Source organism: Falco biarmicus, chromosome 6 (genome assembly GCF_023638135.1).
Source record: "Falco biarmicus isolate bFalBia1 chromosome 6, bFalBia1.pri, whole genome shotgun sequence".
Taxonomy (NCBI): domain Eukaryota; kingdom Metazoa; phylum Chordata; class Aves; order Falconiformes; family Falconidae; genus Falco; species Falco biarmicus.
Genome location: NC_079293.1, coordinates 25286039 through 25313265, shown reverse-complemented (window position 1 = coordinate 25313265; position 27227 = coordinate 25286039). Strand labels below are relative to the sequence as shown.

The 27227-nt window shown below is 37.9% G+C and overlaps 1 protein-coding gene across 1 annotated transcript in view; it reads left to right on the top strand.

Moving 5' to 3' along the window:
• Positions 1 to 27227, top strand: part of EIPR1 (EARP complex and GARP complex interacting protein 1) — an 89478-nt gene that overhangs the window by 29945 nt on the left and 32306 nt on the right. The window contains exon 4 of the mRNA XM_056343129.1: positions 14344 to 14500. Within this exon, the coding sequence (XP_056199104.1) occupies positions 14344 to 14500 (157 nt within the window). The remainder of the gene's footprint in view (positions 1 to 14343; positions 14501 to 27227) is intronic.

Sequence of the window (27227 nt, the reverse complement as noted above, 5' to 3'; positions counted from 1 at the left end):
TACAAGTACTCTTCAGTAAGATTTTAAGGGAAATGATTGACTATCTGATCCATATGATGGAAGACTACTACAGAAGTGTTGAATGGCTTGAGAAAATGTTCCATATTAATAGCTGTTCAAGTTTGCTGGCCTCTTTGCATAGATGTGATTTGGACTGAACTCAGTATACAGGTAATGTAGCTCTATTATCTTAATCTGTGCTATAATATTCACATGTAAGACTGCTGCAGGAGTCAAGCTCGGTATTGTCTCAGCCAGTGTGTAAGAGCAAGTACGTAGGGAAAAGTAGTTATATCCGAGCCCCCAGTTCTTATAACTTGAAGCACAGATGCTTGTTATCCCTTGATTTACGATTTCATCTTTATTTGACAGCTGTTACCAGGATAATTGTGATGTTTGTGCTGTGAAGCAAAATAGAACTAGTATCAGAAAGAAAAGGGAGGAGAGAAAATGACTGAAATTGAAGTATTACAGGATGGTCATGATATTGAAAAGAGTGCTTCTAAAATACAGAAAGTGGATAAAATGCTTCTGAATTAAAACTCTCACTGGGAGAGAAGCTATTGAAATGTGCTGCTTTATCCTTCAGCATTAGAAGGTTTCATTCTACACCCCCCTTTTTTTTATCTTAGAGCAAGAAAAACTGTTTTCCTTCTTTAATTTCAAATAGCTTTTTAACTCAAAATTTTCAAATATTTGAACTGAACTAGTATAATAAACTGAAAGAAAATATGTTCTTTCTCCATCTCTAGTCAATGTTATTGCTGCAGTAAATAACGCTTTGCAGATACGCACAAGGCCCTATACTATGTGTTTAGAGATCCTTGTCCAACTAGCTTGTTAAATCAGTGAAACTTAGAAACTTGCTTTTCTCTGGTTTGTATTAAACTTCAGAATTGTTCCTGAATCATGCAAGTGTAACCAAGTATGCTGTGCAAGTTCCTTCAAGTAAATGTTAAAACATCTTGTGATTTCACCTTTTTTGCATTTCATTTTATATGGCCATCTTTCTACCGTGGAAAGATAGCCTGTTTTAGCTTCCCCATATCCCATCTTTCTTGGAATGCTGGAGAGGCTGAAGGAGCATCACTTGCTTGATAGACTCTTAAGAGAATGCTAAGGACTTTTTCTTTCTTTTTTTTTTTTTTCCCTCTCCCTTGCTGACTTATCAACACCACATTTCAAGTCCTAGTCATATCTTAAATATTTAGTGAATTGATAACTTCAAGTAGCAAATCTGTAGAGTTTGATATAGTCATCTGATAACATTAAATCTGTAGTTTATTCTATTCTCTACAGTGTTTATGTGAAAATGTGTTAAAATGTTTTGAAGATGTGTAATTTGAGGGTTTTTTCCTAATATTTAGGTGAAAGTTTGCAACATTAGTTCTTTTGTGTGAGGTTTTCTTTTTAAAAAAGGAAACTGCGATTACATTGACTTCATGTGCCATCAAACAAACATCATTGTTTCTGGCCATTAGACATATGACAAAACTGAAGAACCATTGCAGACATTTCTGCTACTGTAGCTGCTGGAGTGACAGATCACTACAGGGAGTATGAGAATTTGTGGTTAATATTTATGTGCCTTTTCTGGCATTGTGAAGACTATTTTGCAGCTCAGCATAGTTTTATGATGTCCGTTGTGAGTGTATGTGCCATCTGGTAGACTAACAGCACTTCTCCAGTGCTTAAGAATCCTGAGAATTCAGAGTGTAAGGAATGTCAGAGGGTTTTAAAGGATATTGAACCTCCTACCTGAAGCAGAATCAGCAATGATATCAGACCAGGTTTTTCAGGGCCTTATATGTTTTTTTTCTGATTTTTTCCTTATGCTTTAGTGGATCTTTTTTTATTTCAGTTTGTGCCTATTGCCTCTTACCCTGTCACTGAGAGAGTTTGTCTCAGTTTTCTTTAGTTCCTAACATCCTAATTTGTTTGCATCGATAAGACTCACCCTGTGCTTCTCTTTTTGAGTCTCCAGTCCCATCATCATCTCTGTAGCCCTTACCTGCACTTGCTCCAGAATCTCCATGTTTCTTTTGTACTGGGGAGCCAAGAATTGGATGCAGTACTCCATAAGGGGTCTGCCCAGGACTGAGCAGATGGGAAGGATCACATCCCTTGACCTGCTGGGAATGATCTGTCCGATGCAGCCCAGGAGGCTGTTTGCTTTCTTTGCCATAAATGCATGGCTGGCTTATGCTCAAATTGTTGCCACCCAGACCCTCAGGGCCTTCTCTGCAGAGCTGTTTTCCAGCTGGTCAGCCCTGAGTGTGTACTGGAGCATGGGGTTATTCCTCCCCAGGTGCAGGGCCTTGTGTTTCACAAGGTTTTCATGAGGTTCCTGTTGGTCCATTTTTCCAGCCTACTGTGGTCTGTCTGAGGTTCCCTGAGGTCATTAATGAAGATGCCAAACAGTATTGGCCTCATTGTCAGTCCCTAGGATACACCAGTAGTGACTGGCCTCCAGGTGGATTTCATGCCATTGATCGCAACCCTTTGAGAATGGCAGTTCAGCCAATTTTCAACCCACTGCATTGTCCACCTGCACTTCTTCAGCTTGACTGTGAGGATGTTATGAGAGGGTGCATCAAAGGCTTGTTAAAGTAAAGATAAACAACATCAACTACTGTCCCCGTGTTTAGTGAGCCTGCATTTTCAGCTTAATTTTCATTGCAGAATGCAATCATATTCATCAGGTATGATGTCGTCTTCGTAAATCTTGTACGTGTGTACTGTGAGTGCTCCCAGTTGCCTTATGTTTGGAAATGTTTTCCAGGTTCACTTAATCCGTCACCTTCGTAGGGACTGAGGGGAGGATGATTAGTGTGTAGATCCGCCTTACCTATCTTAAAGGGGGGAATGATACTTATTGTTTTGAAGTCCTCAAGAACCTCTCCCCATCATCATGACCTTTCAAAGGTAATTGCAACTGGTCTCGTAGTGACGTTGGCCAGCTTCTTCAGCTCTAATGGGTGCATCTACTCAGGTCTTATTTGTTTAAATATTCCCTAACTCTATGCTTCTCTATGGAGGGTAAGTCTTTATTACTCCAGACTTTCCCACTGGTCTTGGGATCCCTGAGTCCTAAGGGTAATAAAATCAGGGTAAAGAAAATATTTAGTACTCTGGACTTCTCTCTGTCATCAGGTCCTCTTTCTTGTTCAGCAGTGAGCCCACATTTTCTCAAGTCATCCCTTTGCTGATGCTATATCTGTATAGCCCTCATTCTGTATTCAACTCCAGGTGAGCTCTGGCTTCCTCACCACGTTCTTGTGCGGTGAGATATTGTTTCTATATTCCTCCTAAGTCACCTGTCCCTTCTTCCACATCTTGTATGCTTTCTTTCTGTGTTTGAATTTAGTCAGGAACTCCTTGTTCACCTAGGCAAGCCTCCTGCCACTTGTTTCACTTCTTGCTCATCTGGGTGGACCATTCTTGAGCTTGGAGGAGGTAAACCTTGAAAATCAACTTGCTGTCATGTATCCCTTTTCTCTCCAGGACTGACTTCTGTGGGTTTCTTTGAAGACCAGGCCAAAGTCTGATCTCTTGAAGCCCAGGGTGATAGGGGATTTTGCTGTCTGCCTTGTTCCTTCATGTCAGGGAACAAGATGAACTCCTTCCTCTTACGTTCTTTGTAGCCCAGGCTTTCCCCAGCCTTCACATCTCTGACCAGCTTTTGATATTTGCAACTGTGAGGTCCAGCAGAATGCCTCCCCATTGCCTCGTTGATTCCTGGTGTTAGTGATCATCAATGTACTTCCTGTAGAAGCAGAAGCAGAAACTTCCTGTATCCTCCTGCATTTCCTTTCCAGCCGACACTGAGGTGGTTGAAGTCCCCCATGAGGACCAGGACCTGTGAATATGAAGCTCCTTCTTGTTGTCTGAAGGCTGTGTTACTGTTTGCCTTCATCCTTCCTGCAGCAGACAACTGTGATGTTCCACATTGTCTACCTTCAATCCTAAACCAAAAGCTTGCAGCAGGCCCTCATCCCTCCACAGAGCTCCATGCACTTGAGTTGCTGTTGTTCATAAAAGATGATTCTCCCTTCTTGCTTTCTTGATCTGTCCCTCCTAAAGAACCATGCCTCTCTGATCGTGGTGAGATTGTACACCCCAGTAAGATTCTGCATTTGGAATAAAAATAAAGCCTATTTGGTCAGTACTAGCAAAGAAATTGTATCGTATCTCTGAGCTGAAGATTTGACTGTAGGTTGGCACAGGGCTTATAAAAAAACCCACCGTGGCTTTTTTGGGCTTGTTTTTATTTGGTTCTATTTTCATGTTTTTTCTTCTTAAATGAGAAGCTTTTTTAGGGAAGAGCTCTATGTCTTTCTCCACTTGAGTTCCATACAAAAACCAATGGTGGGGTTTTCTCCTGTGAGTACTTCTGAGCTGTAAATAAATGAGAACTCTACAGTAATTAGCAGCCAAGAAACAACAACATGTATTGTTTGAATGCCTCAGGTTGAGAACACTGCTGATTACTGTAGGGTACTAATTATTCTTTTTTTTTTCTCTGGACTTTCTGGATTTGTTTGCTGTTGATACCTTGATATCAGGTGAGTGGAGTTCAACTAAAAAAAACCCAAACACGAGTAACACTTCTTATATTAGTAAAACTAGCTTTCTTATTGTAGCACTTGTAACTTCACGAACAGAAAATCAAATGATATTGCATCTAGCCACTAATTGTTTATAATTATTTTCTTCCATGATTACAGGTGCTTGATGTATGAGCACATCTGGAAGTTAGCTACCCAAATTGGACAAATAATGTGAAGATATAAGCAACTTATGACTCTGAGATCTAAGTTCTGAATCACAAGTTACTGCTGGAATAAAGTGGGGTTGTTTTGTGTCAATAATGACCACACATCTGGGCTTCTGTTGAGGGAAAGTACAAAGTGGAAACTCCTAAAGGCTGATATAAGGGGTAGTGAACCTACCTTTTCAAATCAAGCTAGTGGTTAGAACTTGGTGTAGCAAGCTTGAGGCAGCCACATAAACTGCTCATGTAGGATATAGTGACATTAGTCCTGTTTGAAGTATGTTTCCATGAACTATGAAGTTGTTTTATTTGTCTTTGGAATGCCTATGGAGTAGAGTAGGCATGCTAGATGTTGGTTGTTTGGACAGACCATTGAATATGCAGTTGTCTAGTAAGGTGCTCGATTCGATGGGGGGCAAGTGCTTTGCAGTTCCCATTAACTTGTTAAGGAGTATATAGTGGTTTAATACCTTGTGAAACATCAAGTGGGAACCTTAGTGCATTGCTGTCACCTAGCCCAACATACCTGACAGCTGCTGTGGCCTTGCTGGTGATAAAAGCGAGTTCCTTCATGAGACACCTGCTTTCTCTTTGCCATACGTTGTGTGTGTTAAAGTATCAATGTTGATAATGGTTCAGCTTGACTAGCCTTATTGATGATGGAAGCCAACGTGTACATGTGGTTCATTAACTTCTACTGGTGTATGGTGCAGCTCTGAGCACAGGGTTAAATCTCACAATGCTTTTTGTATGGCCAGCTGATACCTTGCTTCTCGTATGGCTCCCACTGTTGTGGTGTGCTGGTGCTAACAATAGTAGGAAGATTATTGCAGACAAACAAAAAAAGAGCATGTAGTTAGCGCTAGTTTCTTAATTCTTTTCTACTGTGTTAAAATACCTGGACAGATATATCTGACATATCAAATAAACTGTAAGTCATTGTTGTGACGGGTGAGATCTGATCATGTGAAGTGTCAGAAAGAGCATACCTATTTGTGCTGCTGAGCAGCTTTTAGAGTGTTGCAGACAAATTCTGCCTGAAGAGCAAAGTTCAGCTCATCAGTGTAGCAATGGTTGCTGTTCTTCATTTGGGCTGTCTCCACATGGCAGAGTTCCAGAAATGCAGTCAGTAAATTTTGAGCTCCGTCAAATAGATGTGTATGTGCAGAGCATATCCCCCAAAAAGGTATGTGCTGGAACATTGTCTCAGATCACCTCTGGAACAGCATAAGAAACAGCAGGCTATAAAAAAGCACAAATACGTGCCTTCTCCAAACTTGCAGCTGTCTGACTACTAGGTTTCTGCAGGCTTTGTCTCCTGTTCCCATACAACGTGGTGGGTTTATCTGTCTCTCCATGTCATACCTCATGCCTTCTCACACTCTTAGGTCATTCTCTCGGTGTTACTGTCCAGCCTGTGAGGTTTTTAAAGCCTCCTTAGACATCTGTATATGCAATGCAAATATGGAAGCCTTTTCTCTAGAGATCAAAGTCTGTATCTGTGTTGTATTGGTGTGCAGTAAATGTGAATTTATGGCCACCTGTGATCTGCATGCTAACAAGAGGGTTGCTGTTTATGCAGTGCTTTCTGCAGGTTGGAGTAATGAGACAACAGCTAAGTATGGAAGATGTCCTGTGTATGAATATGTCTGGATTGTTGTATGTCACTGTTTTCCTATTAATCGTTTCTACTTTCAACTCCACTTGAAAACATACTTCCATTAGGATACAGAGTGACCTGCTGTGTTGTTTCTGCCCTGTTTCCATGTTTATGTTTTTCAAAAATCAAAGACTGTTTTTGGTAACTGTAAAGTGCTTGTAAGTGATGGAAAGAAAAATTAATCTGTCTACAGCTCTTTATTCCTACATATATTTCAGCCCATGTATTTCAGAAAAATGTTAAATAAAAGACTACACAGGCTTTTAGCACAAAAGATGAAATTCTTAGCCTAGAAAAAGAATGGTATGTTGTGTTTCCCCCTCTTCTTTTGCCTGTGAAGGACATGTTGTTGAATAAATAAATATGTTTATTGTTTTATGAATTGACTAAAAAGGCCACAAGGTTATTCTTTTAACAAAAAGATACACACTTGAATCCTTTGGGGTTTATTTCTTCATTTTATTAAACTAGGAGAAGGATGTTTACATTGATTTATAAGGAAGAGTGATAACTCTGTCAATGGAAAGAAGGAGGCTTCTGAACACTAGCTGCTTGTTCCTGTCATACTGTGAGCATTAATGGGCACCAGCTGGGCTGTAGCTATAGCAGCTTCACCACTTAGAGCTGCTGTGGCAATGCTGCAGAAGGGCCTCCCGTGCAGATTTAGGAAGTATACACTTCAGTTGTTGTTCCCTGGGCAACAGAGTAACTGCAGCCAGCTGGCTTTGCACCACCTGAGCTGATCAAAGAGCAAACCCTGTCAGGCACTGATACTTCAGCTCCTCTAGCTTCAGTGTGAATGTCGGCAGGCAGTGATGTCGGGAGCGTTGTCATTTGGGTTTCAAGGTTAAACACAGGGGAATGGAGTAGAATGACAGCAGAATGTGAAACGAAAACATCATTCCTGTAGATACTACCATTTGATGCGTGTAGCTATTGGTTATAGAAAATTAGTTTTTAAATACTGGTTTATTAACGTACATATAAAATGTGTTTTGAAATTATTCAAAAAGAATAGGAGACTAACAATAACTGGCTTCAGTTTTGGGAGAAAGAAAAACAATCAAGGCTGATTAATCATACGTGTTTAGTTAAGAAAGACCATAAAGACTGATTGAACACAAAGGTTAAAATGCTTTGTAAAATGGAATAATTAGGGAGGACTGACCAGAGCTGGATCTGGTCTGCTTTGGGTGACTGCTGTAAGCTTCTGACAGGTCAGGACTGCAGCTGTTCAATGTATCGGCATACCTTAGTGGCATGGTAGGTTTTATTCAGCAAGTGGCGCCAGAAGAATGAAAGGTAAATGACTGAACAGCAATGAACTGTAATGTTGGCTGATGTGGACCTGTATAATTTGGATCAAAATACACTTCGGTCTGTTGAAGGGGGGGTGGGAGGGGCAGGTGGTAGTATTTCTTGTATGTCCATTTCACTGTATTACACTTTTCCGTTTCTACTATGGCAACACTTACTTAAGCAAAACGTTAACTTCTTAAAACCCTGTTTGAAACTGTTACCAAATAATAATGACTGCTGTTGTTTTTAATCACTCTTAAAGTAAGTTTCTCCTTCAGTTTTTTCTAATGTCTCTACTTACTGCTGGTAAAAGATACTAACATCACTTTTGGAGAAAGCCTTCAGTGGGTGAACTGGTGGCAGGCAGAACATGGATAAGCAGTAGTACTTTGTGACTTCTATCAAGTTCTGGGTGTGCCTCAGCCTGCACCTGAAAGAGGAAGGCAAATGGAGCTTCTGGCTTTCTGTGTGTACTTAGACCTCTGCTGAAACTGCAGAGTGTCGATTAGCATCCACACTTCTGATGAGGATTTGTTTTTTATATTCCATATATTCTTTTTGGTTTTCTGTTTCATGCTTGTTTCACTGATATTTGACCGATGGAAGTTTCTCCAAAGTAGTTTAAGGTGGGGTTTTTTACTACCCTCCCTTTCTTTTTTGTTAAAACTCAAACCATCAAGCTCTTAAGTAGAATAGTTTCTTTTGTAGCTTCCTTACAAAAAACATATTTGGGACGGAGAATTTCAGTAATGGGATTCAGTGTGGGAAAACAATGAAATTACTGGGTTGTTTTAAATTGGAAAATCCTCATAGCTCCAACATAACAAGTATAGCTTTTTGTTGTCAATAAAAGAAAACCAAATAGAGGTCTACATGAGAACGCTTACTGTCTACAGTGACAAACTAGACTGCATCTTTCTTGTGCAACTACTCTGATTTATTGCATCAGTTGTCCAGATATCAATTGGTTTCTTAGTATGTTTACTGGGACTGCATCTTATGTCCTTTTTAAAGCTGTTATTTATTAAAGAGAATAAACTGTATCTTTCAAGAAGTCTGTATAAACAGATTTTTATGACACCTGATGTTCAGTTGAATTCTTTGTAGTTTTGCAGTCTGTGGCGTTTTCTGGAGGATTCTTTGTAATAATTCTGAACAAATTAAAATTTTATGTTCTCTCTAAATTTGGAGATGTGACAGAGCTCACTTCTTTCATTGAGCCTTTAACTGTAGGAATTGCTGAAGCAAAATCAAACATTGTGTAAAGTGTGAAGACAATTTCTTCTAGCTTAAAAATCTGTAAATTCATAAAAGACTATAATTTGCCACAAGACCAGGAATGACTCTGTGTCCTGAGCAAATAAATTACATCTTGAATCAGCAGTCCATGTCCTTAAATCCATATTTCTTTTTGTATGTAGTCCTAAAATGATTGTATAGTACTAAGGAACGTCCGCTGGCTACTGCGTTGCAGCAGCAACAATACAGTGAATTGATCTGTTGAGTGTGATGTAACTCTGCAAAGGAGTAATGAGTACTTGTGGTTAACTTTACATATGTGTTACTTTTCAAACTCTCATTAATAACTTCCTGTTCTGTTTACATTTCAGGCAGATTTATTGTTTTTCCCCCAGGCTTATTTCTTTCTCAGAGGTGACTACTTCTACAAGGGGGACAATGTTTAGAGGAAGATAAGCAGGATGTTTCACCTGTCTACAATTTTTACTTTTTTTTTGTGTGTGTGTTGAAACAGCTGGTAGTGGAAGGCTGAAAATTGTCATGGAAATAGCCCTCATTGAGAAGTCCTTTTGAGTGCCGCAGTGAAAATTGGTATTGATTTGACCAAGTTGTGACCTTTTGCAAATTGCACGCTCTGCATGCGGAGAGTTTTCTCACTTGCTAGACTTGTGAAGTAGGCATCTAAAGATGGTCTTGTGCTCTTTAGCTGCAGTTATCACTGCAGTTATCAGGTTTTCGCTAAACTCACCAAATTTTGTTTTCTGTGGTTGGTTATTGCACACTCATTGCTGTCAGAATCATGTGTAGTTACTTCCTAACCTAGTGCTGTCAGAATGTGGGATTATTGCTTATTCCTTGAATTCTGGCTTGCTTGTTTGTAAGCCTGGATCATGTCAACAGAACTAGGTAGATGAAACTGTGTACAATCACTCTAGCAGATGGTATCCTCTGCCCAGGAGATAGTATTGATGAACCTGGGGAAACAGTGCTTAACAGGGGTTGTTGGACTTGGAACAAAACATCTAGCTCCATCCTTAGCTATACCTAGCAAAAGGTATACTGAAGATGCACAATGCATTAAACAAGGGATTTCTCTTGAATGAGGAGGAACAAATGTGACAAAGATTAAGCAGTTCATTATCATTCCTGGATTGCTTCACATGAGCAACGAGTTAGTAATACAGTGGGACTCCCTTCTGCAAGCCTTTCACTTGTTCTTTATAAAAGTTTAACTTTCACTTTCTCAAGATGGGTTCAGTAATGCTTAGTTGAACCCGGTAACTTTTTTCTTAATGCACTGGTAACGAAAACTGGCTTAACCTTATCCACTCTCTTCTGTGTTGGTGCTGTGACATAAATAAGAATTCTGGTTTCAATATGAGGTAGGGATGGAAAAGTGGTTTCCAGTTACATGAACAGCTTTAAGGCAGGCATAGAAGCATGACTTAAATAGGCACCATGTGCTTTGCTTGTTTTTCTTTTGTAGAATAACTGTCATTGTCATTTACATATTACGTTCATATTGATCTCTTAACATTTTTAAGAAATAATACAAAGAGGTGGTAGATAAAAACAACGTTGTTTTGTATGTGTGTATGCAGTAGGGTGATGTGAAAATAGTAAAAGAAGGGAAAATCTGGAGTTTCTCTCTGCCTGTAGATATTCTAGGTAAGCAATGGGTAGCGGTAGTGAAATTACTTAGTAATACTGGATTTTTTAAATTTTAATATGATCACTTGGGAAATAAGGCTATATTGGTAATTCCACAAATGCTGTATGCCGTTAGCAAGCTTGTCACACAGCCATGAGGGGCTTTTTCTGGGAATTTGATTTCTATGCAATGAGTGTTACCTTGTGTCTGTGGATTACTGTAAGCTTGTTGTTAGTGGTTATTTGATTAAGAGGAATTGCGACCCACAGAACAGCTCCACTTCATCTGATATAACAAAGTGATGCTTTCACTAACCACTAGTGTTTGCCCTCTCTTTTACCAGGTAAAAAATGGTTTCTTTTAAAAAGTTACTTGCAGAAAAGAAAATTAAGCCTTCCTTAAGGCTAGGCATATCTAAAACTACTTTTGTGGGAGGTGGTAGCAATCCCATTTTGGTTTCATGCATCTGGGAATTAATAAAATGTTAGAACTGTAGAAGACTACATAAAAAGTGCAAGGAGAAATTGATAGTGCTCTGAATCAAGTCTCTGCTCTACAGATTTCAGCCACATACTTAATTCTAGAATTCATCCAAAGTTTAAAATTAGGATCTGAAGATTTGTGATGCATATACAGTTGTTCATGATGGATGGTCATTCGACAGCTGTCATTTTCCATGAGCATCTTCAAACCCAGCTGAAAGTGGAGGATAATGTCCTAAGTATTGAGGAATTTTGTGCCTGTTGTCTCTTTTTTGCTGATTCGCAACAAATTTTGTCCTTCACCAGTCCTGATGAAGTGAAATAGGCATGGAATGGCACAAGATTCTGCATGTGAAATTCTGCGCCAACCTGTACTTAAGATACTGTTACCAGTTGTGTACAAGAATATCTATGTTATAAGTGGAAGTGAAGGTAATAAGCTTATTTACATGTATGATGGTAACATGAGAAGAAACTTTTAGTAAACAACAAAATGTAATTAATGTAGTAATGAGAAAGAAAAGGTTTCTATTTATAGTGAAAAAAGGTGTGATACCTGTCTCACTGAACCTTTCTTACTGTAAACTAAAAATATTTTTATTTTTTTAAATTTCTACTTTGTAAACATGGATAGAAAAAACTAACAACTAATTACACTATTTGAGAAGGAGTGGTTGACTACTGTGCTGCTGGGAACCCTAGTATGTTTGATAGGTATCCTTAATTTTAGAATTGTACTTTAAAGATAAATGCGAATATACAAGACTGGGAGCAATTTTTTTAATGATGAAAAAATTTTAAAAATTGCATAAGATACTACACAATAACAACTGTTAATACAAAAATGTTTTGTGTATCATAATCTCATTACACTCATATTCTAGTAGGAATAATTTTACATTTTATCAAAAGAGAACAATACGTAAAACCAGTCTCAGTTTGTTTTCAACATCTAGCCACATAAAAACTTGTGTTCATTAGCTAGCTGTAAAAACAAAAAGTAGATGTTAATTCAGTTGATTTTTAATTATGTCACACATTGAAATTTTAAGCATTTATTTTTAGCCACTGATTTCTAGCTTGAGCCTTGTTGATTAAATTCCGACTAAAAAAAAGTAGAAGGTAATATTTATTGGTAGTACTTCAACGAGATTGGACATACCAGTGTATTCAAAAGTGTGTGGTTTAGGCTACTGTTCTCTAAAATCCTGAATGTCAGATTTCTTCGTGACATTTCAATGATGTCTTAAAGAGTTGTGGTGCTGTGCTGAGAAAAAAGGTGGCTTGAGAAACATGTAGTTTGTTTTCCATCATTTGCTTTTGTGGTTCTCTGCATAGATCTTGATTATAGTGGAAAAGCTAACACTTCACATGGATGGTACAGACCTTTCAGTAATTACAATCTACTAGAAACTGTTGTGTTCTTTAATGTTCTGTCACATATTGAGTATTGAGGTGAAACATTCAATAGATCTCACCTTCTAGAACTATATTGCACTTCCAGTTTCATTTATTATTATTTGTATGGCATGTGACGCATGCTGGGCATTGATTTGCCCTTTGCTAAAGAAAGGTAGCCATCTGCTGCTGCTTCCTCCTCTTCGTTCAGTGCTACATGGATTTAGAGTAAAGGATTTGCTGCAGATGATTTGGAAATAGCTGCTAAGTTGGCATGCACTACCATTAGTAGAAGTTCCATTGAGTGTTAGTAAGTAAGGGATTATCCATTACTTCTAGATGTATGCTCTCCTGATACTGTGTTCAACCTGTGTATGCCAAATTACTGTAGAACATGTATGTGCATCATACATATTTTTTATATTTAGTACAATCTATCAAATACCCAGCATTTGTGTGTTCTGCATTCAGTGCTTGAATTTAAAGTCCTCCTCCTACCCCTGTTTCCTTCTCATGGCAGTGGCCTTTTTCTATTAGTGGCTTGACCTAATTAACTATGGCTTGTATTTCATATGTCTACTTTTAAAATACATCTGCATTCTTGCTTTTTGGGCTTGTTTACTATGTCTAAACTGCTTTTTGTCCGATGCTCTGTTGTTTGGGTGCCTTTTTTGCATATAGAACGTCCAGATCGGTGACCTTTATAATGGAAACTTTTTTACCCCTTTATTAATGTCATTTTAGCCTAAGAAGGCCTTTTTCAGGTTTACTGTCCTTCCTCTTGAAAACACTCTCATTACAATTGTTCCCGTTTTAGTTTCCACTGGTGTAAGTTGCTCACATCTGCTCATGGCCCTGTAATCAGGCACTCTGCACTAAAATGAGCTACAATGCACTTGAAGGCAGAACTGTGAAAAAGTGGCATTCGAAATGACCTCAGAATGGAAAACATGTCATTCATTGCAGCTTATCCCCTGGACTTTTCATTGAACACATCCTCCAGCAGATAGTTGCTCCCCTTGCTTTTGCTTAATGTAGCTGCGGCTGGCTGCTTGCTTTGTTCCTACTGTAGTGGATAATACTGATTCGTCTTCTGCAAACTGTGGACCAGTGGCTGGAACAACATGAACATATGCAGTGCTGCTCTGGTCCCCTCCCGTTCTGCACTGCTACAAATTGCTATATGGGGTGATGGGTAGTGCCATGTGTGCATAGACCATATGGTATTTTCTGCACAATCTACAGTTGGCTTGTTCATCGTAAATTGTAATATTTTGCTATATGCCTGTAAGTTCAGTTTGTCTCTTGGAAGCTGTTTTTATCTGGTTTGTCCTATTTGCTAGGATTAGAGGAGTATGCTTACGTGGAAAACTTAATTTTGCAATAAACAGTTAGTAGTAAAGGATATAATGTAATGCTGTAGATTCAACTGAAGATAGCCCTTAAAAGACAAATGTTAAAACGATCTGTAAATCCTTACTGTTAAGGAATTGAGCAATGTAACTTGTGGGTCATTTTCATTAACATCGGTATGGGGAATGAAGCTTGAAAAACTTGTCTCCTGAAGAGTTATGTTTTCATGAGCACTGAATTTTGCCTTTAAACAGGAAGAGGCACATTAAATGCATGCTAATTACGAGTTTTGCAGCAACTTGACTGCTAACTCAAGTCTGTGCCTGTATCCACATTCTGCATTCTTTGCATTCATCTTGGTGTAGTATTTTTAAATATATTAAACAGCAGATGTGCATTGCTTATAGGTTTGTGTAAATGTTGGTGCACTGCATACAAACTATGTCTTCCATACAATGAACTGTTGACATTATTCTCTGTTGCTTAGCTTCAGACAGTAAAGTCATGACATGTGCTGCTGTTTGGAGGATGCCGAAGGAATTGGAATCAGGCAGTCATGAATCCCCTGATGATTCATCAAGCAACACTCAAACCCTGGAGCTACTCTGTCACCTTGACAACACAGCCCATGGCAATATGGCCTGGTAGGATTCTGCATATTTTATACTCCTAGAAAAAGCCTAACGGATAGACCTGTGCTATTAGTTTTGTGCAGATTTATATTGTAGAAGCTATGCTATACACTTTAAAACTATTCCATCTTAAAAAAAAAAAATAATACAAATTGGATTTTTACTCCCAGATGTTTCATAGATTAAAAACATCTATTATAGTCCTGCAAACACATATGGAGTAACAGCCTGTGTACAGTTTTAATGTGTTTCTCCCCACCTGCCCCCATCTAAAACCTGTGTTGCACAAAGGTATAATACTTAGCTTTTCAATCTTTTTATGGAATATAAATTTGATGTTGCAAATTGGTCTTTGTTTTTCACTCTTCACTCAACTGGTTTGGCACAAGTGCAAGTAATTTATTGTTTGTTAAGGATGTGAATTCATTATATTATATGATGCCTGTTTAAATACTCCTTTCTGTTGCCTAAGAAAAGACAAGGAGAGCTGCAGTACTGCAGAGGGTATTACAGCGGTTTGTTTCCCAGAATGTTGAATTTCTGCATGGTAGTATCCTTTAATTTGTGGTTACTCATTTTCATATGAATACTTCTCTTTATATCTCTTTTATTATATTAAACCAACCCCCTTTTTATTGTTGAAACCTTTAGATTATTGGTTTCTAATATAGTTGGGAATGTTATTTGTGGGGGGTTTTAAATCTTTATCTTTTATTCCTTAAGACTTGTACATTTTGTCTTTTAATTTTCCTAACCTCTGATGCTGGGATGCCAGAACTCTGCATGGTACCCTGATCACCAGAGGAGGAATAGGGGGCATATCACTCCATATCAGGATGTAAATTTATATGAATGACAAAAATCAGGGTTTTCCCCTGATATAGCTTGTAGCAAGTTAATGTACAATTTTCTGTCTCCTGTCATCTGACTTTGTTCAGTACTAGTGCTCACAAATATCTGCTACCATTTAATACCCATTATCTATGTATGTGTGTATATATACGCATAAAGATTTGGAAGTGTCCTGTGTTACAGAGATGCAACAATAAATGCAATACTTGGCATTAGTAGCCCTTATATCATCTCAGACGAGCACAGCTGAGTAAGGGGATCTTGTTCTAGAGCAGGCTTTTCTATTCCTGCCTCACTCATAGTGGAAGCACTCACATAAATGAGTGAAACAAACATTTTGTGCCAAATGTGTGTGATTAAACAGGCTGTGCCCCACTGAGTGGTGTGTTGACTATGAATAGCAACTTAAATATTATTTTCTATTACACATTTCAGATGTTTAGAAAAATATGGATCTAGACACTTACAATACAACGGTTGTTAGAACCAACCATAAATTAGAAAATCAGTTTTTCTCAAGGCTAAGTGTAAGTACTCTTCAAACTTCAGTGTAAGACCAACATTCTGGTGTATACAACTGCTTTGTACAAGATCAGCGGTCTGGCATCATACACTCACAGTAAGAAGGGCAACACTTATGCTGGTTCGGTCATTTGCCTTGCCATTAGAACATAGTTTTGTACATTTTACTCACAGAACACAGAATGGACACTGAACCCAGGGGTTCAGTGTGACCACATGCACTTTAAGGAGGTTGTTTAATCCACAGGGTGCAGTAGAGCCATGTACCACAACCACTACCCTTGTTAAGGGTGGAAAAGTTTTTATGTCATGATAAGTTTTGAAATTATACATTTTAAATTTAATAAAGGCTTAACTTTGAAAATGATTAGTCAGAATGTGCTTAAAAAAAAAGTGAAAACATAAACTGGGCTTTTATCACATCTTTATATGCTGGGCAGTAAAGAGTGCCATAGTTGACAGTACAGTTTAGAGATGCAGGGTGTAATGCTCATCTCTGCTTTTGTGGCATCTAGTGTGAACTTCTGTGATTCCAGGCAGTAGCTCATGGGAAGGTATTTTGTCTGTCTCGGCATCCATAGCACAGATGCTTCACAGTATTTGTGGACCTGGGTTGCAGGTCATAAGTAATTGAGATTTGACTATAATTTTTGGAAATGCAGCTGGTTATGTACTGTGTCATCCACTGCCTCTCTCAAGGCTTTGTTTGTATTTCCTTGTACTTTTGTTCACGTTTTTCCTGCTCTGCTTTATTTCTTCTTTTCTTTAAGGTTTATTTTCTTGCATTCTTTTTCTCTTTCATTAAGGAGGTCTGATAGTTTTTCAGCTATCTCACAGATTTTGTGTTTCTAGGTTCATGTACTAGGGAACTCAAAGGGGGATTTTTTTTTTTTTCAGGTCTGGTGCATCAGGTATTGGTTTTGCCCAATTGTTTACTGGTGTTAAGAAGAACTGATCCTGTGTTTCCTTATCTTTATCTTCATCTCTTTTATAGAATGCTGTGCTCAAATGTCTCTGAAATTTCTTATAAAACGTGTAGGGCCTTATTTAATACCAGTTCTCTTCTGTGAATTAAGACCAAAAGAGCATTTCCAATCGATTGTGACTAAAATCCTGAACTTTCCTTGCACATGTCTGACACTATGCTCCTCCTGCTCAGGATCTTTTGAAATTATTTTCTAGTCTTGGCAAAACCTTTGACAAAAATCTGATCTCCAAGACATTACAGGCAAGTGAAAAAGAAATGTACTTTTCTATAATTCTATTTTATCTGGATTGCATGAGTTACTGTGTTTAAAAATTAAGCATCACTATTCACTTTCAGTTACTGGGATTGTTTACTGCATCTAAGCTTTGAATCTGGTACCTGTTAGAATTTTTACGCAAACCCTTGTATGGCACAGAGTTCAGAAAATGAAGCAGATACTTAAATTAGGCAAACAAATAGGCCTGTTAATTGCGCTGTTTGGTTCAAGCCTAAGACTTTTTTTTCTTCATTCTCAATCTACTGTTCCTCATGTGAGCCAAAGCGCAAAGATTTTAAGTGCAAAATTCCCAAGTGAATTACTTCCAGAGTGAAAAACTGCAGAGATCCATGGGGATTTACATGTTAAAAAAGAAAAGAATTTTCTATAAATGATTTTTTTTTTTGTAAATGTATGTATTTACAGTGTTACACATATATAACCATAGGTATGTTGGTCTATGCAATGTTTTAAGATTCAGTAATTGAAGGAACTTGCCATTGGGTATCTTGCAAGAAGCAGTCCAGGGTACAGCCTGGATACAAGAGGCCAAGGAAACAAGCCTGCATTTAATTAGATTTTGATTACTCCTTTGAGTGTAGCTTGGAGGAATCCCTGAAACTGTGTCTGTTAAAATACTGAAGACTTAGGTTTTAGTGGTGACCTACTGTTCTACTTCATCCTCAGTTTTCCTACAGACTTTATTGATGATGGACTTGACAGGATGGTCCTCGGAGGAGGGTACCACAGGCCATGAGAGGAAGTGTAATCTGTAAGATCTTAAATTAAGAACTGTCGTGGTTTAACGCCAGCTGCCAGCCAAGTACCACGCAGCTGCTCACTCACTTTCCCACCCCACTCTGCCAGTGGGGTAGAGTAGAAAATAGAGAAAAAGGTTGAAGTTGAGGGTTGAGATAAGAACAATTTAATAATTGAAATAATAACAACACTTGTAACAAAAAGGAGAGAGGATGGGAGAGGGATAAAATCCAAAGGGAAAGGAAAATAAAACAGTGATGCACAGTACAGTTGCTGACCAGCTCCTGACCGATGGCCAGCCAGTCTCCAAGCAGACCCTGGCCAACTCTCCCCAGTTTATATACTAAGCGTGACGTTCATGGTGTGGAACATCCCTTTGGCTATTTGGGTCAGCTGTCCTGGCTGTGTTGCCTCCCAGTTCCTTGTGCCCCTCCAGCTTTCTCGCTGGCAGGGCCTAAGAAACTGGAAAGTCTTTGACTTAATATAACACATTGATGGTTTAGTTGTTGCTAAGTAGTGTTTATCAACGTTATTCTCATACCAAATCCAAAACACAGCACTGGTGCAGCAGCTACTGAGAAGAAAATTAACTCTGTCCTAGCTGAAACCATCCTGACAGGATCTCAGCAGGGACTTTTGTTGTCAGAAGTAAAGGTGCAAAGCTGGAGTTTCTCCTCTTGCATCTGCTGGAATCAGGCTTGCTTGTCTCTGCCTAACATCCTACTTCTTGAATTCCAGATTTGGCAGGTATAATACTAGGAAGGTGTTACTCAGTAGGAAGGTATGTGCTTCAAAAGAGAGGGGGAACAAATGGACTGAGTTGGATGGTGGTCCACGGAGTAAATTTGTAAGAAAGTAAAAGCAATATAAATATGGGGAAAACGTTAGACAGTGTAGGTACAGGTGTAAAGAGAAAACAAATGGAGATTACAAAGTTCAGAAAAGTGGGAGCTCGGTTGTGGGAGGCCTGAAAAGTAAGGAATGAAGAATTCACATTTTATATGGAAAGCAAGTCAGTTGCTAAAAAAGTTGGAAAAGGGGTAAATATGTTGGGAATAACGACAGATTATTTCATTAAGCTTCTCTACATGCTGAAGTAGTAGTGTAGCCTCCTCAACTCATACTAAATATGGACTTGCAAATATCACATCTAAGAAATTGGAGAGGAAGACAAATTATTTTTTTAAGAAGTCACAGATGTTTCAAGAACTCCGGAATGTTTATCTCTAAAATATTAAACTAAACTTTGAAGTCACAAAGGAGAAAGTTACTATAAATAAGCTATTCCCACAGACTTTTTAAGTACTTACAATTTATTTGGTATTTCATCTAAGGTTGCCAAACAGAGTTCTGAGAAGTACCATCTCTTGGCTGTGTGATTGCACAGTATGAAGCAACCTCATTAAGGTCGGCTTTTAACAAAAGTACAAATTTTCTATAACAGTCCTTTCAACTTGAATGAATGTTTACTTTATTTAAGATACATAAGATGCCATACATAATGTATTATTGCTTTGTTTTCATCATGTTCATTCCATTAATTGTTGAAAGTTAAGCATATTTGTAATCAGTGCCTGGAAGACAGGTAAGTGTGTTCCAGAAGTGTTTTACTTAGTCTTTTTGGTCTTTAAAATAGTATTTAAAAAGAACAACAACAACAAAAAAAACCCCACAAACAAAACCCCCCAAACACCTCAAGACGTTGTCTCAAGTAAAAAAGCCTAGAAGCGGAAGAATCTGAAACTTAAAAGAAAATTGGTATTTTTTTAATAGCTCTAACACTTGCACATTGTATTTGTGTAACACGTCTGTTTCCTGTCATGATGTTGGTAACATTAATTCTTCTATAGTACACCACTGTCAGGCATCAGGATACATATGTTAAAATTCTGCCGTAGTGTTTCACTTTTTTTTTAAAAAAAAAGTCCAAAACAATTTAATGATCAATGTCTAATGAATTTAAACAGGAAAGTAGTACTACTTGTAGGAGGATCGTATGGTCTTGAATATATAGTATATTAACTGTTGTATGTGTTTTCTAGCAAAGGCATGTAACACATACAGTCAGAAGTCTTTTGATATGAAGACCTTATCTTATTTTAACACTTCATATGTCCCAGTACCAGAAATATCATTGTGAAGAAGGAGATAACTCTATTTGCATAGTGTTTTCTTGGAGAGTGTCAGGAGTGCCAGTTATATGGGTAGGGGTATAAACTAAACTCCAGGGGGTTTTAAGGTTTTTTTGTAACAGCCACCCAACTGATACTGTGTTGTACGCCTTTAAATTCTTCACATAATGCACAAAATTTCCGAGCTATCAAGAGAAACATGTCGGTCAAGCTGATTAATTACAGATGGATTCAAAAATTATCAGCACTTAGGAATAGCACAACTGGTTCATTCCACACATTTACGTTCTCCATCAGCCACTTCTGACTTTACAAAGACGAAGTATAGAGAAATTTTTTAGCAAAAGCCTGCTATGACAAGTGTTTTTACTAGGCATGTAATTTTTAGCTGCTTATCAGTATTGACACTCTCCCCTTCGTATTCTGATCCTTTCTAGAATAGTAAAATTCTTAACTGTATCTTACGTTCTACTTCTCTCTCCTCTGCTACCTTAATTCTGTGGGATATCCTGAGTTCTTTACAGGATTTTTCTCTCTTGAATCTTTGATTATGCTTTATTGTAAATAAATCCATGTGTTATATATAAATCCAAATGTTCAACTATTTGTTTTCTGTTTCTCACATTTTCTCTGTCTTTTTCCCCTTTATCATACTCTTAACGTGTCTGGAACCAGTAACTTTTTCATTCCCTTGAATGCTTTTGGTAGTCTTGAGTGGTTAGTATTTTGCAAATTTAAAACTTTAAGGTATTCAATGTAATTGCATATACTAGGGAACAACTGTGATTCATTAATTGGGTAGTAAAATAATAAAATATTATGTCCCCAAGTTATTATGTTAATTTTTGATCAGAATTTATTAGACTCTATCTTGTAAAGCAAAGGGAATCTTAATGAAAGTAAAATCTGACATTGAAGAAAATACTAAGGGAAAATTATGCTGTGTTTCATGTATGTGAACTTGCTGCATGTATTGAGTTAATTTATGACCACTTTGATTAATTTCAATAGACTTCATATGCTTGAAATGATAATTCATTTTGTTGAAGTTTTTGCAGGTTTTTTGTTTACCTTGGATTTATTAACCGTGATACAGAAAAAAGTACAGAAATTGTGTTATGCTAAAATTAAAAACTAATGGGTTTGTAGAGTACTATTTCACTTCTTCCAAACTTGAAAGTAGTTTTTGGCTTCGGTTCTCACCGTGCTGTCATATTCCCTAGTTTTACTGCCAAATTAGTTGAGATTTTTCCCTGTTGAAAGCAAACTGAGCTATTTCTGGAAGGTTTTTTTTCCTATTTATAATGCTACTTCAGCTATTTTTTACCACTAAAAGAACTAAGGTTGCAGTCTGCCTTAGCTGATTTTGCAGGTTAAATAGATACTAGCTGAGTTTATTTAAATTTTTTTATAAAATTGCTTAAAAGGTCAGTGGGAAACATTAAAAAAAAATAACGTTGCAGTACGGTGGAAAAGGTGAGTTATGCAGGAGATTTTTAAATGTTCACAAGGAACGAGCTTTGAACAGGTATCCCTGTTTTCTTTGTCCTGGACTTTTACTTGCTCTTCGAAACCGCATTAAGCATTTACTATTTGAATATTTATTCCTTAGAGTAGAATTCTTTCTTAGCACGGTATTCTGGGATGATTATAGATAAAGTAATATTGCTGACATTTTCTTACACAGTAGTTAAAAATTCAGGGCTTTAAATGTCTTTTTGGATGTCTGTTGGATGAAAAAAATTGATCCTTGTACCTTTGTAATTAAGGGCATCTATTTGATAAAATGTGTGTGAGAACATAAGGGGTGCCCGGTGCTCAGTCTTAGGCAGTGTGATGGAGAGGTTATTTAGGGAGACCACATCACCTAGAGTCCCAACCGCTTCTTACAGTCTATTCAACTCAAATTTCCCCAGTATCCACAGTCAGTAGATTAGGGGTGTTAGAAGGTACATCTGTGCCAGGTCCATGTAAACCTTTAGCATTGTTGGTTTTGCTGTTCTTTTGAAAGGACTGGTGATTTTCCTCAGCTATCAATGCAGATCCTAGGCAATCATAATTTTCTTCTTATATACGTGTTTCAAATCATTGGAGAAACATACTTAGGAGTATTCTGTTTTACTGGGGTTTTCCCCCCACCTCCAACCATGCAGATGCCCTATTTGCTACCAACAACAATAAATTAATGAGGATGTGATCTATCTGTGTTGCCATCTCTCGAAAAATCCCATATGAAAATACTCAAATTGTCACACACACACACCCCCCCCAGTGGATACCCATTTCCTCTGAAATGAGTCTGCAGAGACTGCTTTTGTCCACTCCAGCTGTTTCACAAATAAGGTGGTTTCAGCGCTTAATCTTCATATTAGTACATGGAAAAAACAAATGGCATTTGTGTGTCCTCCAGAGGCTGGGCACGACTTTCACATGGCAGCTCCCTGTGTGCTTTCCTGCCAAGCGTTCATACCAATAATGTTTTTCTGAGGTTGAGCACTTTACTGATCTTCAATAGACAAGCCAGTTAGATGTTTCTTTCATGGCATGTCACATATCCATAATATTCACTCTTTTTTTTTTTTTTTTTTTTTTTTTTTTTTTAAGCCCTGTTCAAGCAACAGAATGGAAATGGTGTCTGTGGCAGCAGCTGTTCCATGAGCAGTATGTTGTGGAATGATAGAGGTTACATGACTTTTGTCCATCTGCTTTGGAAATGAATCCTATCTTTACACGCTGTTTTCCTGCCCGCCCCTTCAAATTTCATAGAAGAAACTCGTATATATGCTGGGAGGTTCTATTTTTCTACATGTACTGTTTATTGTAAATAGCAGTTTACCATCACCTGGAGTTACCTGTCATCAGTGTCTGCTTATGTGAAATGTGTTGCTCCTTACTTTGAAGCTTTTTTCCTGTTAGTGTTAAGAAAGGAAGTGAAAACAGCTTTTAATACTCATGTAGATCTTTAAACTGTACATACTTTTTTGAACAGTTCTTACTTGACTTTGGTCATGTTTCTTGGCCAAAGCATCTTGTCAATTGATTCTTCTTCGTATTAATAAATAGGTTTCAGCTCCTTAGTGAGTTGTTCCTAAAACTGTTAAAAAGATCAGTCTGTGTAATAGTATCTGCAAATCTTCCAAGCAGATACACAACTCTGTGCTTAGTAAAGTGCTTTTTCTGGTATGGGATACAGAGTTCAACAGGTACCATAAACTATACTGCCAAACACTGCATTCCTATAGTAATTTAGCTGCATATACTCTAGACCTTTTGTTATTGTGGACATGTCACCAAAAACCCACTACAGCTATAATATGTTCTGCGATCTCAGCACATGTCTCACATGGGCTTGTTCTAAAACACTTGCAAAAAGAAAAAAGAACTTCCAAAATGTTTTGAAATAACCATTGACTGCTTGGATATTTCAGCCATCAGTAACAGTAGGATAATTAATGGACTACTGTAAAATATTCACTGTGGTAATGTGATAAACTTAAAACTTTTGCAAGAACTGTCCTGTGTGTAGACATGTGTTTAGCACTTCAGCAATATGGAAAGGCATGGGTGAAACATAATGAAGTTAAAAAGGTTTTGCATATTTGCCTTGGATAATTATTTTATTTGCGAGTGTTTCTGCGCTAATATTTAAATATTCTTATGAAGAATCCAATTTTCATTACTTTGAGGAAATACTAACTTTCTTAATCTATTGTATTCTTTAGACTGTATTGAATGTTTCATGGAATGTCAGAAACAATGCGTAACCTTTTTAATTATCACCCACCCACCCCCAAAAAAGCTCTTCTCTCCCTTCCAAAAGAGAATAAAGGAGAATAAAACAGCTCCCCAGGTTTCATTAAAAAAAAACAACAACCAAACAACAAAACCAAACAAAAAACCCTCTAAAAACCTGCAAAACCAAAAAAACACCCAGAAAGAAACAAACAAAAAAATACTGGAAGATCTGTTGGTAAACTGTCTTTTATATAGTGGAGATGTTTTGAAAATACCCTGTGATGGTGTGTTTTTGTCTTAATTGAAGACACAGTAGTATAACAGTATTCCTCTGGTCAAACCAAAACCAAGGGAAGCCAGGGGTTATGGTCTCTTCTTGTACACTGATATTATTATAACTATTTAACAACACTAAAAAGACTAGGAAATGTGTTGTCTGCATGTGATATTATGTTTTCCAGTTACTAAGTTTGAATAGACAAAATAGCTGCAGACAAAACTGAAAGGAGTACTGAGGCTTTTTAGGAAGGACAGGCTGGGATGATGATGAATACAGTTGTCTTCTCTCAGAGAGAGCTGCTGCAGTTCATGGGGATGGATGATGAGCCAAATGGAACTTGTGAATAAGGATTGAAGAGCAGACAATTACGAGTGACACAAGTAATGGGTGTCTGTAGTAGGTTGCCTCATCAGGAAGAACAGCTAGATGAGGCCTTCTACAGACAGGGAGAAGTAGCCTTATGTTTGGAGGTCCTGGTCCTTGTGGGCCACTTTAACCACCCTGGTATCTGCTGGAGGGACAACACAGCAGAGCACAGGCAGCCCAGGGAGTTCTTGGAGAGTATAGATAACTTCGTGATGTGAGTGACAGAGGAGCCAAGGAGGAGAGATGCTCTGCTGGACCTCATACTTGAAGGAAGAGCTGGTTGTGGATGGGAAAGACAAAGGCAGCATTGACTGATGAGACTGATGGTGTAGTTAAGGATCCCGAGAGGAGGGAACAGGGTAAAAACCAAGCTCGCAACCCTTGACTTCAGAAGAGCAGATTTTGGCCTCTTCAGGGATCTGCTTGAATAAGTCCCGTGTGATAGGGCCCTAGGGGGAAGAGGGGTCTAAAGAAAACGTTTAATATGCAAGGATTACTTTCTCCCAAGTTCAAGAGCAGTCAATCCCAACATGCGTGAAGTTGAGCAAAAATCCAGGATCTCTCGTAATGTGCTGCATATGCCAGTAAGAGGCGGACCTTGGAGGAGAAGGCAGCATCCCAAAAAATCTAGTATACCTTTTATATCTTTGAAAGCAGAAATTTTTCTGGAAAAGTGAATTAATATTCTTCATTTGTCTGGAACAAATACCTGTGACGACAAGCAGGCAAAATAAGCCTCATAATATTGTTAATAAACTCTAAGGACTTGTCTGCAATACCAAATAAACATGGAGAAGCCTCATGACCTTACTAAGGCCTTGCTACAAAACTACTTTGTAGCATGGATTTCAGTTAGTGCTGTCCACGGCTTCCTTACTCTGTGGGATTTTCATATGGACTATCTCTCTGAATGCAGAAGGAATAATCTGCTTCACCCACAACTCAATGGGAAGGAATTGAGGATTTCTTGGGTTACTACCCTCTGAAGAACTGTAGGTTACGCTTGTAAAAACTCTCACTACACACTCTACAAGAACTGTCCACGTGTAGAACTTGTGTGTTGTATTACTTCAAAAATAAATGCTGTAGAACGTGGTTGATAGTATTAAGTCTGAATACGGTTAGTTGCAGGTTCCTTTGTATAAAACAGGTCTTACTATTTACTGTTTCACCCATTTGCTTACGTAGCTTGATTTGCTTTGCATCCGCCAGTGATTACTCTTATTGTGCCACAAGTATATAAAGAATGTAGGTAAGTTGGCTAAACTACAAGCTACAGATGTTAACTCACATCTGTGATGTTTTGTGACTTGAAATGTTACCAGTGACAGCTTTTGTCAGTTCATATGTACAGTCTGTATAATCAATTTGCACAATTTTGCTTTGCTGTTTCATGCTTTATTAATATGTAAACCCATGGCCAGCCAGACAGAAGTTTGAGATTGTAATGTACCACAGAGGTGTTCACCTGTTGGTCATCCCTTTAAATCATGAGTAGCTCAACAGCATCTTAATAGCTGCTTCTACAGAATGGATATTTAGGAGCTGCTGCTTAACATCAGAGTCCTATATCTTGGTTTCTTGTAACAAATTCACTACCATGTTTTCTGTTGGATTGTGATCTCCTAAAATTCAGGCTGTCTTTATTATGTTTACATGTACGTAAATACCTTTTCAATGATGAAACTAATTAGACCCACAAAGCAAGAATCACAATTCCTTTTCTCACTATAAACATGTTTAGTCACAGCTCTAGTAGGCAAGGAGATGCAGTGAAGTAAATAAAAATATCAAGGAGCCTTTATTATTTTGCATTCTGCTTTATGATTTTTTTCAAAAGACTTTGTGGGGTTGCCAGCACTGTAGTATGATAATTTAATGAAAAAAGCCTTAAAAACAATTTTAAAGGCAGGTGCTTTTTCTGTCACCTCCTTGTTAGGGTACTCTTGTATTCATTTGTCCAGCAGTTTTATTTTTCTGAATGTAAAAATAATTTAAGAATCAGAATAAAGCACAGCTGTCTTTGAGGTTCTTGTCCAAAATAATGTTTAACTTCCTTTCTCATGCCTCTCAGTAGCCTCTTACCTCTTAGCTAAAACAGCAACTAAAATACGTTCACCTTTTATCTTTCACTTTTTTTGTGAAAAGTAGCTGTGGTTCTTGGTTTACTGTGTCTTGAGGAGCTAGACACCAAAATATATCTCAGTGGCTGAGAAGTTTGAGACAAAGCATAACTTGCATGTCTTACCTGCAGAATAGACTTCAATACACTGCAAAATAGCCAGAACTGGTTTTTTCCAGAAATGTAGCCACTCTGTAGAGCACTTAAGTAAAGAGTAAGGATTGTGGGTTCTAGGCTGTCCTCAGTCTGATCTCCTATAATGTCCTAATCACCTGATTAGCGGAGTCGTCTTTAAATTTGAATAACTGTACTGCAAAGAGGGCAGGATATTTGAGTCCATAATGTGACTTTTTCTGATGGGCTACATTGAGACTGCAGGGTGTGCTGCTCAGTTACCAAATGTTTGGGTGTAATTTCCATTTTGCAGTGCATGAGAATTTTCAGTCTAGCAACATTTTCCACTTTATAGAAATAAATGGTTGTCAGTTCTATAATTATGGTTAAGTATTAGTTAATGCTTGCTTTGTCCAACACATTGTGGCTGACTGCATTTCACATCAATGAAAGCGTTTGCATGTTGCTTTGTTCTTCTTTAGTCTACAATGGAGAACTCTTGAATTGTTCATTTGTAAAAGCTCAGTATGTTAATAAATGATGGTGTTAACTATCCTTTCAGCATAAAACACAGATAATAGAGGCCTTTCCTGTGTGCATTTGACTGAGTATT